At 42.5% G+C, this 15,274-nt stretch overlaps 1 protein-coding gene across 2 annotated transcripts in view; it reads left to right on the top strand.

Moving 5' to 3' along the window:
• Positions 1-6,811, top strand: part of mxi1 (max interactor 1, dimerization protein) — a 28,924-nt gene extending 22,113 nt beyond the window's left edge. For both annotated transcript variants that reach the window (XM_054604514.1, XM_054604515.1), the window contains exons 4-6: positions 2,665-2,779; positions 4,166-4,364; positions 4,925-6,811. In XM_054604514.1, coding sequence (XP_054460489.1) covers positions 2,665-2,779; positions 4,166-4,364; positions 4,925-5,088 — 478 coding nt within the window. In that variant the 3' untranslated portion in view covers positions 5,089-6,811. The remainder of the gene's footprint in view (positions 1-2,664; positions 2,780-4,165; positions 4,365-4,924) is intronic.
• Positions 6,812-15,274: the final 8,463 nt, after the last annotated feature.

Here is a 15,274-nt window from a genome sequence, read left to right as displayed (position 1 = left end):
TCTCTTCTATTGCACTGCTTTGCTGGCTTGTCTGTCGAAGCACTTTGTAAACCTTGTTTTTAAAAGGTGCTATATAAATAAAGTTATCATTATTATTATTATTATTATTTATTATCAGAGTGCTCCACAGCAGAGCACATCGTGCACCCAGAGATTAGGATAAAATGTCACGCAGACGTCTCTCATGTCCGTCTACCAATAAGAGGCACAGGGAGGGCGTTTGTACAGGAGGTAGAACTGAACTCTCAAAAGTGCTGAAAGAGGTGCCGGCGTGGCAGACTCCTCCTCGTCATCATATGGGTGTGTGTAAGGGCGGTTATGTTTCAACACTGACTCGGCACAAAGTGGCGTTCCCGCAGCCCGACGGGTGACTCGTCACCCTGCACCCTTTAATAGAAGTCTTAGCGCTGAGAACCATAATGGGATGTTTCGGTCATGGCAGGGCTAGATATGCGGTGGCAGTGCTTCCTCCTTACATTTATCATGTCAGTTTGGGTCGGGGAGAGGGGAGTGTGGAGGAAGGACAGGAGTGGTTGTAAGTGGGGGTTATCTGAGGTCGTCTCCTGAGATGCTTGTTTTAATCTCAATGGGAGTGGAGGAGAAGATGGTGGCCTCTCCCACGTCTGGCGTTTGTTAACACGGTGCCTGACTGGCGTGCAGACGTACACCGCCGTATACGTGGCCGGTGTGTCCCCCCGCCTGTGAAAACATGTTTGGATATCTGACTAAGGAAGAAGTAAGAGCTCACAATATGTCCTTACAGTTGTTCACGTGCTCGTTTTAGGATTAAAAATGGGTACGTTCATTGTGCAAGTATGTTTTTGTTCTTGCATGTACTGTGAAATGATGAAAAATGTCAGCTCTTCAGCTGCAGCTGCATAATAAATAATGTATCGGCCTATCAGCAATGCTGAAACGTTCCCTGTACATGGCCTACTTCATTTGTTAAATGGTTATACAGCAAACGTGACAAATTGCAGATACGATTCCTTGTTTTATATGATCAAGTAATAATCATATTTACAGTGTTGAACAAAACGGACAAAATTGGAATTACTGAGACAGATATTCTGCCATGTTGTCCTCTCTGTAGCGTCTCCTAGACATCTCCCGGGTGGAGCTGCTTCACCCACAAGAGCAGGAAGTGATTAATGGCCAGCTGATATCTGTGTACGGGCATCATTGTGTGTGTGTGTGTGTGTGTGTGTGTGTGTGTGTGTGTGTGTGTGTGTGTGTGTGTGTGTGTGTGTGTGTGTGTGTGTGTGTGTGTGTGTGTGTGTGTGTGTGTGTGTGTGTGTGTGTTGTGTGGTTCAGGTGAGACAGACGCAGAGACATTTCACAGATAAAGAGCAAAGGTGGACTCTGCTCTCTCCTGTGAACAGAGCAGATTACACAGACAGATGACCCGGACCGATCATCATTACAAACCCCCTGGCTGAAAAAACGTGTGTGTGTGTGTGTGTGTGTGTTTGTGTGTCCTATGATTTCCAACCTTTAAGCTCCAACGACTGAATCAAGGGAACTTCTCTCTAGCTCTCCAGACACGCAGTACTTGTCTTGTTCTCGTAGTTTACTCACACACTCACGCATACTCTACCGGTGTAATGGCTTTCCTCTCGTGTTCTTATCACTGCCGTCCATGCATAGCTTAACACACACACACACACACACACACACACATGCACACACAGGCAGATACACTCCATCCAGTGCTCACATGTCTCCACCAGTCTTAAAGCAGTAGGGCGTAGCAGAGAGCAGTCTAGCCCGGTGAATTCCTGCTCTGGTCCCCTGGGCGCGTCTCCTTTAGGGCTCCCCCAGAGATTGTTCCTGAGGTCCTGGGTGGGCTCCGCTAAGTCCACTGACTCTTAATGTCTCTCCACTTTCCCCCCCTTCAGGCTAGCTGAAAGGGCAGCTCCTGCTAATGGAGCGCTGATTGTGTTATAGTCAAAATGATCACCCTTTAACTCTCAACTCTGAGCCATTAGCGGGGTGGATAGATAGCAGTCTGCAGTGGCGGACTAAGGGACTGTCAGGATGATGGAGCGCAGAAGCAGAGCGGGGTCCAGGAAATGCCATTACACCTTTTCCTCTCTACCCTCCCCCTCCCCCACACACACACGTATACACTCTAAAACTTGTTTGTAATGTAGACGAGAAAGGGTAACTTAAGCTGGGCGCAAGAAATACCAGCGGGGGGGATAATGTATCGTACCGAGGCTTACATGAGACGTGAATCATAGCAACCTGCTGTGTTGTGTGAACCTTAAGCTGCAGATTTACAAAACATGAGCCGGGTCTGCAGCCGGTGGATTGTCCCAAAGTAAGAATACAATGTGTCTTAATGAGGCTGCATCCCAAGAGGACACAATGCTGCTTGTATTCAGGTGCTAAAGGGTTGATCTCTTTAAAAGGAAAAATGCACTCTGAGAGGCTGAGAACCCTTTAAGAGGTAGAGCTTTAAGCAGTGTTTAAGGCGAACTTCCCTTTTAAGAGACCTTCTGACCTTTGATATAATGTTACAAATCATTGGTGCCTTTTTAACAAGACATTTTACTACCAGCTTGCAATAAATTTCCCCATTTTTACTGTCCAGGCCTCACGTACATGGTCATGTTTTCTGATAGTTCTGTTTCTCTTCCTGTTTCTCTCTTTCCTGTGCAGACGAGCTCACCTGCGTCTGTGTCTGGAGAGGTTGAAGGCCCTCATACCCCTGGGACCCGACTGCAACCGCCACACCACCCTGGGCCTGCTCAACAAAGCCAAAGCACACATAAAGGTAAAGGGATAGCACAGAAATATGAACCACATGGCGAAAGAAGAAAGTTGAGCAAGCCAATTAGCGTGAGCAGTGGTGACATCTGAAATGTGTTTGACCCTCACGACATTAAAAATGCGATGGTGATGGCACACGTGAAGTATTCTGCAACAAAGATGAGAACTAGATACCAATATATTGCTCAAATGATTTACAGACATGTTGATTTAAAAAAAGCTCTAACATCGCTACCATAAAAACATAAATCCCTGCGTGGATTATATTTGTTCTGACCTTTGCTGCTAGATTCATCTACCTACCAAAGCCATCACTCTTAATACGTAATTAATTTGTGTTGCTGCACACATGTTTTTCAGATGAACCTGATTACATACGGTTATTGACTGAAACGTTCATTTTTTTAATATCAATATTCATTGACTAGCTGTTGTGTAATAGATTCAAATACATACATACATCCAATGAAGGGAAGACCTAGAGCACATCCATGAGTTATTCCACCTAAAATGTTTTGACAAAAACATGCTGTTGATGTGTGACTATCATACATTTCCTGATAGCATTACAATGATAGTAAACAAACCTCAGGTGACAGCCTTCATCTCCCTGCCCGCGCATACAACACGTTACGACACCATGCTGCATGCTTTCCCATCCACTCAAACAACAGGCATGAGGCTGAGCGTTCTCAGCCTGTAGTGTGCGTTCATGTAACCGAGAGGGGGGAGCATAAAGCCGGTATTGTTGTTGTGAGGGCCCCCCCCCCCTTCTGCTGCTGCCGACTCCAGTCTCTCCATCTCTTATTGAAGGCGTATTGTTTTGGTACGTCGCCAGGAGTCACGCCAGTCACTGTCGGCGAACGTGACGCGTGGGGCTACGGTTAAGGTCAGAAGCCCGACACGCGGCTGTATCGGTCCCCGCCACGGCCCCTCGCTTACATTGTCATGGCGTTAGGCGTGAACAAGAGGCGACGGCGCTGTAAACGAGGCAGGTGATGGAAATCATTTAGGGGGTATCAGAGCTGGAAGGAGGGAAGGCCAAGGGAAGCGAATGGTTCAGTGGCTGAGGTCTAAAACAGACGCTGTTCCTTTGTTTTGTGCTGCGTTTGTATTCTGACAGCCTTTGATATGAAAGGAATTTCCTTAGAGACTTACAACATCTATCTCTTATAGTTGTTCTTCCAGGTTTCCTTCTCTCACTCTTATTGACTCTTTCTTCCTCCACCATCTCGCTCTCTCAATCAATCTGCACCACCTACTTGTGCCATTTTTATCTGGCTATCCCCTCCTCTTACACACGTAATCTATACATTCCCGTCTCACTGTGTTCCCGTGTTTCAAATAGTTAACCATTTCTCTGTCTCCTCCCTCTTTCTCTCCTAACCAGAAACTTGAAGATGCAGACAGGAAGAGCCAGTACCAGCTGGAGTCTCTGGAGCGGGAGCAGAGGCACCTCCATCGCCAGCTGGAGCTGCTGAGGGGAGGCAGCGGTGCTGCAGCCCAGAGCAGCCCAGGGGAGGGAGAGCGGATACGCATGGACAGTGTGGGCTCCACCCTCTGCTCCGACCGCTCTGACTCTGACCAAGGTGAGCGGGGCTGCAGTCTCTAGACTGGTTTTTAATTTAGCGGCTACAAGGGCCAACAAACCCTCCACCTGCTCTGGGGCTAATGCGACCCCGTGGAGGTTTAACCCTCAGAGTCCCTCTGGGACTGTATTCAAAGTGAAAACAATCAATGCACAATTCCTAGAAAGGCGGTTAAAAGTGGAAATGCTTCCTGAAAGGTTTTAAGGTCTAAGTAACAAACATTCAAATAAAAGCCTTAATTAGTTTTTGCTGCTCCAACCTGGTTCAGTGAAGTGAAACTGAATGTTTATTGGATGCATATTTATTTACATGCACTTCGGCAATGTTAATAGCGTTTTAAAGCGTTTTAAAGACTACAAATAACACGTTGTGTAGCGTTGTTGTCGTAGTCTTTTCATGGGATTTGTTGACTCTATCAAGAATATAAAATATCCTCAGCCATATCCTTAAAGCAACCCCATTATCCTGGCATTAATGTATTTTCCACTAACGAGTTCTTCTCTCTCTCTCTCTCTCTCCCTCCACCCTCTCTCCGTTCGTCCCTCCCTCCTCGGCTGCAGAAGAGATTGAGGTGGACGTGGAAAGCACAGAGTTCTCCCATGGAGAGCTGGACAGTGTGAGCATGGCCAGCACCAGCGACCTGGACGACCACAGCAGCCTGCAGAGCTTGGGCAGCGACGAGGGCTACTCCTCCTGCAGTGTCAAACTTGCCTTCTCCTCCTAAAGCTCCCTACCACTAACCACCGCCACAACCACCACCACCTCCCTGCCAAACCTCGCCCGTCCATCCGGCCATGTCTACGTACACACACCCAGCAGACACCTCTGACGACCCCCCCCCAGCTTAAAGCATCCCCGTCGCTCCTGCCTCTGAGCATCTCCATCTCCAGCTCCTGGCCTTTTAGTCCCCCTCCTCTCCTCCTGCTAGAGGAGCTCCACTGAGAGCTTCTCCTCACTTGTGAACGTTGAGCCTCCCCCAAAACCAACATGGACACCAAGGACCCCGAAACACAGTGATGTGAAACTGCCAATTGATTTTAATCTTCTTTTTAAATGGAGATCAGAGACTTGGTTGATATGAAAACAAAATTACACATCATCTCGATTTTAAAACCCACACAATTTATTTCCTCAAAACTGTCGTATGTCTGAAATTATTTTAAAAATACACAACCCCTCATTTGATCCAAAATGCACTTGAATTCATATGATATTGAAATAATTCAGAGTTTCTGTTCGGTTCTCTCTCCCGTGGCGCGTGTGTGTGAGGAGCTCGTCCTCTGCAACCCTTCTCAACTCTCTGGTGTTGGGTCTGGATAGACGGGAGCACATGTAATCTGGACTATAAAACAACACCGAGGGCGAACTTTGCCACATCAGCACATCTTGGCCCCGATAGCCATCCACCTTCGAGCCCTGCATTTAATCCTTTTGTCTTATTGTTTTTTCATTACCTCTGCTCGACGGTGCAGAAGCTCGGACACTCATAATGGTGCTATTGTGAAACAAACCAACGTGGGGGGGCAGGTCAGATCCACCACCACTAAGCTTTTAAAGCAAAACAAAGTGTGTCTGCTCTGATTGTTTCCAACCGAGCACGGAGGAAAAGAACCCCCCCAAAAAATGGAGAGAAATATCAACAACATTCCTGTTGAATGTGGGTGCTCAGTGCATTTTTTCAAAGAGTGGAAATTGTAACTTGTGTTTTTTTTTTGTTTTGGTTTCCCTTCCCCTCGACAAGCAGCTACGACAAGCTATCCTGCACTTGCCTACTTTAGAACTGTCCATAGAAACGGCACAAACCAAGAAAGAAAACTAAACAACAGCAACAATGAAAAAGTCCAGACAACAACAAACTTTGGAATAGATGTCCATCCTCTTTCCAGCAGTAACAAGCAATAACTCTTGAAGTCCTTTTTTGTCTCGTCAGTTTGAACATCCTCCCTTTTTTTTTTCTTTCTCCTCTCCCCTAAAGACTGTGTGACTGTCCAAAAAGCAAATGTCTTTATTTTTTTGATTTTTTGTTTTGTTTTGTACATACAAATAGCTTAATGAAGTAAACCTTAAAAAGGAGTTAACAAAAAAAAAAAGTTAGAGCTCATGGATAGAACTATTGCCTCTGTTGCTGTTTGACCTGTGTTTATTGTGCATTTTAAATTCCATTTTTTTTGGAAAGATTTTATCCTCTTCAGAGTGGCAGTGGATGTGGAAATGGACACTATTAGTTTGCTCAGTTTCCAGGTCGAAACTTTTAGAAGTAACTCATCCTGTTGCTGCCCTGAGAAGGAAAAGAAAAGTTACTCTTTTAAAGTGATAGAAAAACGACAGAGCAACTTCCCATCCAGTTGCCGAAAAATCAACCCAGTATGACTTCTGATGGAGAATGCTGCGTTTGTGTGGCACCTTTTTTTATTTATTTGAATATTTTTTCTCTCTCGTTTATAATATTCATGAACGGGGGGGGGGGGGGGGGGGGTAACGCTGTGTATGGCATTCCACTGGTGGGTCGGGTGATCTGTGGAGGAGAGTGATGGGAGAAGAAAACGGGTTGTATGATGTCAATGTTCGCCATCCCAACTCCACTGGCATTAAGAATTGCACTTCAGCCACAGTTTCTCTGTATTTCTTTCTTAATTTTTCTTTCCCACTGTCTCTCTCTCTCATGGATCTCACATGAATCCTTTTGTATGTGAAAGAAAAAAAAAAAAAAAAATACAACACCTCCCTTTTTAAATATTTATTTCTCAAATCCCCCCCCCCAAAAGAACACAAGCAATGGGGGGGGCGTGGGGGGGGGAGTTAACTTATTTTGGTTCTGTCTTATTTTACTCCTCCTTTTTTGATGCTTATATATTCCTCATTCCTTATTTTAAGAATTGTATATTTTATGGCTTATTGTCAATTGTTTTTTTTGGGGGTGGGGAGGGTGGGAGTGGGATAAGAAATGTAGCCATTTTCTTTTCTTGTTTTTTTTTTTTTTTTTCTGATGTTTTATTCGATGGACACTTGAAATGTAATCGGCCCCTAAGCTGCTCCTAGTGCTGAGCCCTCGCCTGTTTAGAGTCGCCAGCCTTGTCCGGAGCTGAACCCCCCACCCATCACCCCCACCACCACCACCCAACAACACGCTATGCCTGTTACCATGAATGCAGACCTAAAACAATTGGATAGACAAAATGGTTTCCATACCCCGTCTTCTGAGACAAAGTGAATCCGATGCCATCTTGTTTGTATATTCTCCTGCCAGGTTGTGTTTGGGTCTGCACCGAAAGGGCGGGCGGGCGGGGGGGGGGTCATCTCTGCACAAGACTTTACCGGCAAATATTGAGCCAGCTACTACACAATAAAAGGGGTCTAAAACTCCACTTTCCTCTATTAGGAGGATCGCAGTCTCTATTAGACTTGTGTTTTAGTTGACAAAAAATGTGTCTTACATTAACAATCCAATGCCTCCGACTGAGGATTCAAAGACAAAATAAGCAGAAAATGAACAAATCCTTTGGTTAATCTAAAAAGACATCATTAAGGTGTAGAGTTTGACATGTGAGCTCTTTACGGAGCTACGTTGAGGTTGTTGGACTTGGCACTGAATCAGAAAGTCACCGCTTGTGGTGCTTGATAACATGAAAACACAAAAAATGCCAAAACCACCTCAGAACACCTCAGTGTCCTCTCTCTTTGTCTCTCTCTCTCTCTGAGGGACAGTTTACATTTATTCTTCCCCTGTTTAAGTTATTAACCTTCAACTCTTTGTTTTTCGTCTTCATATGTTGGTTTTATGAACCTGCACCGCTGACAGGAAGAAAAAAAAAAAGGTCCCGTGTTTGACGACGAATGAAATCTCTCGGAATCGCGTCCTTGTGGTGTTTTTAAACCTGCTCGGGGTACAATATATTCTTACTGCATTGGGACGACTGATAGTGTCGGGTATTGTTGTTTTATCACTGAAAATGTGTGAAAACTGTCTGGCGCTCATTGTATTGTCTCATGTGGCAAACTGATCCGATCTTGTATTCCCAGACGGGATAAATCCAACCATAAGAGCTGATTTAACTGAACCCAGGTCTGTCCTCTCTCATGTGAGTGTGTGTGAGTGAGTGAGTGTGTGTGTGTGTGTGTGTGTGTGTGAGTGAGAGTGAGTGTGTGAGTGTGTGCTCCATGCTTTAACCAAGGCTGAGAGAGGCACCTGGTCCATGACTAGTCTGCAATGATCCCAGTTGGGCTGATTTCCACCTGCTGCTCAGTAAACATCAGACTTCAGGTCAGTGTTTGTCATTAAAAGACAAATATAACCACTGCGAGTTAAGGCTCTGTCACATAATTTACAATTATGATTTTGCACTGAAAGTTAACTGAGCTCCACTGGTCCTGGATCAGCCCGTGTTAGCTGGGGTGTCCGACAAAGAGTTTCTGGCAATGCTGCAGATTCCAAACAATAGCATATCTTCATAAGCCGGTGATCACAATAAGCTACGTCTTTTCCTCCGTGTTTAAGGTCAGGTGTAGACATGCGGTCTTGACTCTGGTTCAGGTTAACTCTCCAGGAGCGTTGCGTTCCTTTGGCCAGAAGTGTGTGGAAGCTGCAGTGTCTGTGTTGTAAACCGCACTCCATTCTGCCGTCTGGTCCATGAGGTGAACGAAACGAGCAGCCCCCGTAGGGAGTCGTCCTGTTGTTCTGAACCTGTGGCCATCCTTTGTAAAACATGCAGTCTGATGATGATGATGATGATGATGATGATGATTCCTGCTGTGTAAGTTGAAGATGCAATACTTACAATAAAAACACCAAGATTTTCAAACCTGAATGACTCGATTGGCCTCTTTATAACATGCAATGGGTTAATGCTGAATGTACAGTAAAGCAGTGATTCATGCTGCAAAACATGTTGTATTCACATTCTGTCTCTCAGAAGCACCTGGAGCAAATGTCCTTAAATTTGGCTATTGTCCACTTGGACTGATTGGAATTTGATGGTCAAAGGTCTCTGTGGCCATAACTCAATAATTCATGTGCTAATTATGACAATTTCACACAAACGTCTAAGATGATAAAATGATGAAGTGAAGTGACATTTATGACAGACATGTCATTTAAACTGCAACTTTACTGGTTAGCAGAAGCATACAACAACAAGGTGGTGATTCTAGTTTATATATGAGCTGTTTTCGATTATCCAAATGATTGTCAATGACCAGAGGTTTAAACTACATACTCTTTTTATACTCCATATATTCTGCAAGAATATTTCCGTTAAAAACTTAATACATCATAAAATGGTGGTTCCAAACATTGAAGTCCTGACCGTTTCAATGGGTGATTATGGGAAATTAAAAAAATTCTTCAACCAACATTAAAGCTTCTCTAAACCAGATAGTTTAAACCTCCTCATGACTTTGAATTTACAACATGAGAAGAAATCCTGACTCGGGTTGAACTGCTCACAGCTTATTGACCTGTGAACCTCAATCAGAACACGTATTAGATATGCCAACTCTTCGAGCATTTAGTTAAACTGGAAAACGCGTTTCTCATAATCATCTATATTAGTAACATGAAAGGTCATTCTTGGCCTTTAAAATAGTAGTTTGACCAGAAAAGTAACAGCCTTCATCAACAATTTCATCAATAAAGACAAAAACAACAAGATTTTGTAAAAGATCTCAATCCATTTTGAAGGACTGGAAAGAAATAAAACACTTATTAAATGCGTTTTCATCCTCAGACAAGGATGATCAGGAGCCCTACAATGATTGTTAGAGCTTTATAAATCTATTAAAAAAATATGTTGGTACATGAAGATATGTTGGTGAACTTTCTGTGTGAAATTATTAATTATTAAGTGTAGTGTCAAAGTTCACAGCTATCATCACTTATTATTAGATAAAAAAACATGTTCTTTGGACGGTCAACAGTCCTGCTCTCTGTTTTCAGCGTCACATGAGTAAAATAGTGCACACTGCCTGTTAGTCCACCTCCAGCCGTGTGCACGTGCCACGAATCTGTTGTAGATCACAAGATGTCTGTGTGATCAAAGCAGTCTTGTGGGGAGACTTACAGGTTGTTTTTTTTCTCTTTAACAAACCACATGAGCATCCACCACATGTAATACTCTTCTCAAGCGCTCACAGCTTGTGAAAAAAAAAAAATGGTTAAGTGGCCTCGACCTCCCAAGTTGTGCAAAACCACCGTGTTTCACCAGCAGTGAGTAACGCAGTGATAATGAAGATGTTGAGCCCTCAGTGTTATAAAGCACTCACTGTAACTATAAATAATCCGGATTAGATTACATCTCCACATCAGATGTCCCTGACAGACAGGGGCTGTGTTCATCTCAAACAAGGATGCATTGAAGTGGACACATAGTTTAAAAATAGTGTGTAAAAAAAAGAAAAAATGAAAGGAAGAGTGCACATCTCATTAGAGATAGCAGGATAAAAAAGTTCTACTTGTGTGCAGGTTCCCATTATATTTTTAATGGTTTTATAAATTCTGAAACACATAAGTAGCAGTATCAATCATGCTGTGTTTTCATGGTTAATATTAAAATAAAACACCAGAAAAGGCTAGTCTTTGTATTATTTTCTGCATCGCTACATGATTTTCCTAACAGTAATTACTGTGCTTATATGTGTATGTGTGTTGGGTTTGGGGATACAAACATAATTTGGAATAAATTGTTATCCGTTTAACTGATGTTCATTTGGTGTTTTTTGTCAGACAGCATGTCCTCTCTGTCCTCAAACAAGCAAAGCTGTTGAACTTTTACTTTCGGAATGAACACAATGGTAAAGCCATTTTGATGACAGTGCAGTGACAGCAGGCCTCATCCTGACTGGTCATGTTTAGAGAGATGCTGCCACCTAGAGGACAAAAACAGTCAGTGCTTCCTGCTGATCAGCCTGCTATCAACTGAAAGCTAGACTAAAAGGTCTAACCTTTTACTTTTATGACCATAAAAAGGAGTACATGTGAGTACTTTCTACTATCTAAAGCATGATAATTCAACTGAGTGGAAATGTATACTATTCTCCAATACTATAAAAAAATGAATTGACCTCCAGGGTCACTATTCTAAACCACATTACATTAACACAGCGCAGTGCGAACCACTAGGAGGCCCTAAAGGTCAGGAAATGCTCAATAGCACACTGATCTAACGTGACCTCTGACTAACGATCTAACGTGACCTCTGACTAACGATCTAACGTGACCTCTGACTAACGATCTAACGTGACCTCTGACTGACTGTTTGTTGTAGCACTCTGACACAAATGTCCTGGGCTTGGCTGTACACTCACTGCATCGAGCCACCTCGTCAATAAGTTCTACCAAGCCTAGCGGGTGATCCTAAAGATCCCCATTCAACCGACCTTCACATAAACATCGTGGGCAGACCAGCATGTGTGTTGTTTTCAATGAAACTAGTTCTGGTTTCACTAAATATCTGTTATTCTTTCTATTTATCTGGGAATCTAAAACAATGTTCACACTGCACATTTGTATTCAACACATGCGAATTAAAGCCAAACAGACTGCAGCAGAGAAGAAGCTGCAGGTGCGTCTGCAACCGCAAGGGGGCGACACCCCGGAAGTGAAACGTGTTAAATGGTTGCGTTCAGGGGCCGCGGCCACTCCAGGAACATTAAACAGTTACCATATGTGTGTGGTTATTAAAGCATTATCAACGTCGGCATAGTTGTACAACAGTCTTACATATATCTGAATGAACGCGGCGGCTGGCTAACATGCTAAATGCTAACACTTCCAGCGGTGACTGGGGGATCTGGTTGTACTGGGATACAGGTGAGTACAACCACCGCACACTGCTGGACTCTGCAGGTGAGAACGTCAACGAAAAACGTTTTGCGGCATCGTCGTCGCCTAGCAACGCAGTGACGTATGCGAGCTACGCCAAGTGTGAAGGACGCGCAGTGAATGGCTGCTGTAGGGGTGATGGTGTTCATGTCCATGGTGGGGTCTTTAGGGAGGTTTTACTCTACTCTTTATCCTAAAATAAATGTTTGTGTTATATTATAGCACTCTTTCCTCCTCTGTTTAACATCTGAATGCTATGTTTGCATCCATAGAAAATAAAACAAGTGGAGTTATTAAAAAAAAAGTGTTGATGTACAGTACCAGTCAAAAGTGTTTTTTCTTATTTTTTTCTACATTGTAGATTAATATTGAAGACATCCAAACTATGAAGGAACACATATGGAATTATGTGGTAAACAAACAAATGCTCAACAAACCAGAATGTTTTATATTTTAGATTCTTCAAAGAGTTGAATGAGAAGGTGTGTCCAAACTTATTTATATATATATAAATATAAATAAATTTTTTTTATTTATTTATATATACAGTACCAGTCAAAAGTTTGGACACACCTTCTCATTCAATGGTTTTTCTTTATTTTTCTTTATTTTTTTTTCTACATTGTAGATTAATATTGAAGACATCCAAACTATGAAGGAACACATATGGAATTATGTGGTAAACAAACAAATGCTCAACAAACCAGAATATGTTTTATATTTTAGATTCTTCAAAGTAGTTGAATGAGAAGGTGTGTCCAAACGTTTGACTGGTACTGTACCTGCAGGTTTAACCCATGTGATGCTTAAAACTGTGTAACTGTGTAAAGTAGAAATTAGAAAATATTTTTTCTATCTTCTCAAAAGTGAATTTAGTTGTATTCGACATTCCGATCAAAACAGATTTAACAATGCAATAAACATGAAATAAGATGCCTTCAGACCCCACAAGGCTGACTCTAGACTATCTGGACATGATGCAGAGTGGGCTACATCTTATTGCACCACTAGGCTGCACCCAGGCACTGCGAGTCTCATGGCTGAACATCCTGCGTAAACCATGACTCCCACGTCAAAGAGCCTGTGTGAGAGAGATCTCAGTATGGAAAAACTGCAGGACTGCAATAATATTTTCACAATAAACACTGTAAGCTTGTGTTTTCCAGTCAGTGCTGCAAAGAAAATCCGACCTCAGAGGATTATTGAAGGAATCTTCTTTGACCCCGTAAACAGAAAACCAACAATTAAACAGACAACGAGACTTGAAACCATTTAATCAATAAGTCTTTTTTTAGGGAGCTGAATGTGTCATTATCACAGAAAAATTTACATGGTTCTGAAATCTCATTGGAAGGTTCATTTTTTTTAAAGGAAACCCAGTGTTTTTTGTTATGCAACTGCTGTGAACATCAGAGGAATCCCAGTGAGCCCCGACTGAATTTCACCAATCACTGGAAGAAGAAAACCCACACAAACCTTCCAGAGGAAACACTGATCACTACTGTCTCCCTCATGTTTCCTCGGAAAGTCAGATGATATCTTTTTTAATGTTGAGAGCCAACTGCTAATTATAAACTGTGCAAAAAATAATACAAAGCAGCTACATAATCATCCAACCTTTTCATGTTCAGGGGTTGTCAGTAAATTGGGTCTCTTTGTAGTCCGACAATCAACACACCATACTGCAGCAAAGAATCTGCTCAAAGCTGCGGGAAACTCCAAATCATGAATGAATTTGTAACTAATTATGCATCGCATAATTATCGCTCATCTTGCCATCAGCTCCTAGAAATGTCATTTATAATTGCTGTTTACCTGCTGTCTTTTCACTGAACTGAGCGCTGCAGTAGCAACCATAGTTCTTATGTTTTAATGGTTGCAAAAAAAAATCAGATTGTATAGAAGTCTATGTAAAAATGACTCTACTACTTCTCACTTGATTTATTGCCTCAGTAAACATGGTAAACATGAGTTTTTGGTCTCAATCTCTAGTTTCAAGTCTTCTTCAATACAGCGTGATGTTCATTTAATATATAATTATCCAATTTAGAGTCAAATAAACCGTAAAGCGGAGTATGCTTCAGGGCGGGGCTACCGTGTTTTTGTCTTTAGAACTGTGACCCTTACACAGTGTGTTACCAGTTCATGAAAGTTTATTGTAACATTTAGGTCACGTGAAAATGTCTTATTCAGTGTTCAGTTGTATTTAGCTCCACTGTCTCGTGTCACTTCAGGTTCCAAAAAAACCTGAAGATGGAGACGGCCAAAGTGTCAAAACGACACGGTGACCACGTCCACTTCTTCTATACAGTCTATTAATGTCTTGTTTTTCATTCAGGACTCCTCAACACGACCATCACGACTCAGTCAGTCTCCGCAGCACTTAAGACTAGATGTTTCTTTAGATTTCTCCGACTCCATAAGGGTGTTTCAGTGGCACTGTGAGGAGGAAACCTAGCCATCCAATCAGAGACTCACTACACCGGAGACGACAGGTGAAAGTAATGAGCTGCTGTCGATGATAGAATCAGAATCAGCTTTATAGGCCATGTCTGCGTAGGCATACAGGAATTTCACTCCGGTTTCTTCCGCACACTAGTACACAGAAACAGACAAATAAACAAAAACAAGGAGAGCCAAGAAGAACAAAGGATAAACATTTAACTATTTTGTACACTTGAAATATAAAATGCAAAGATTCAGAGAGACCCGGTAATGAGAAACACTCAGTCAACACTCTGTGAAAATGAAGGAAATATTCATTAGACAGAGATTTTTCCACCACGCATTTGAAAGTAAAAATAGAAGTGTGATTCTTTTTTTCTTTTTTTTTTTTTTTTTTTTTTTTCTCTGGGAAAGCATGCTTTTTATTTCCCCAGTGGGTTGCACTTCAGTCAAGGTCACCTCTAGCTCCTTCAACACACAAAGTCCTTGGAGTCCTTTTGAGTATATATGTTTTTTGCCACCTTCGTTGTACTTCTAAAAATATTGATGCAGCTTTTTGCACAAAGTGCTTCGGAATAAGATCACACCAGATCCTCTGACAAGATGAAGGTCGTCGATGTCACGTGGGTCAGGTCGCCGCTCTTCATTA

This window comes from Anoplopoma fimbria, chromosome 9, assembly GCF_027596085.1.
Source record: "Anoplopoma fimbria isolate UVic2021 breed Golden Eagle Sablefish chromosome 9, Afim_UVic_2022, whole genome shotgun sequence".
NCBI classification, from domain to species: Eukaryota; Metazoa; Chordata; class Actinopteri; order Perciformes; family Anoplopomatidae; genus Anoplopoma; species Anoplopoma fimbria.
The sequence above is the reverse complement of the archived record's forward strand: the minus strand, read 5'-3'. Positions and strand labels throughout refer to the sequence as shown.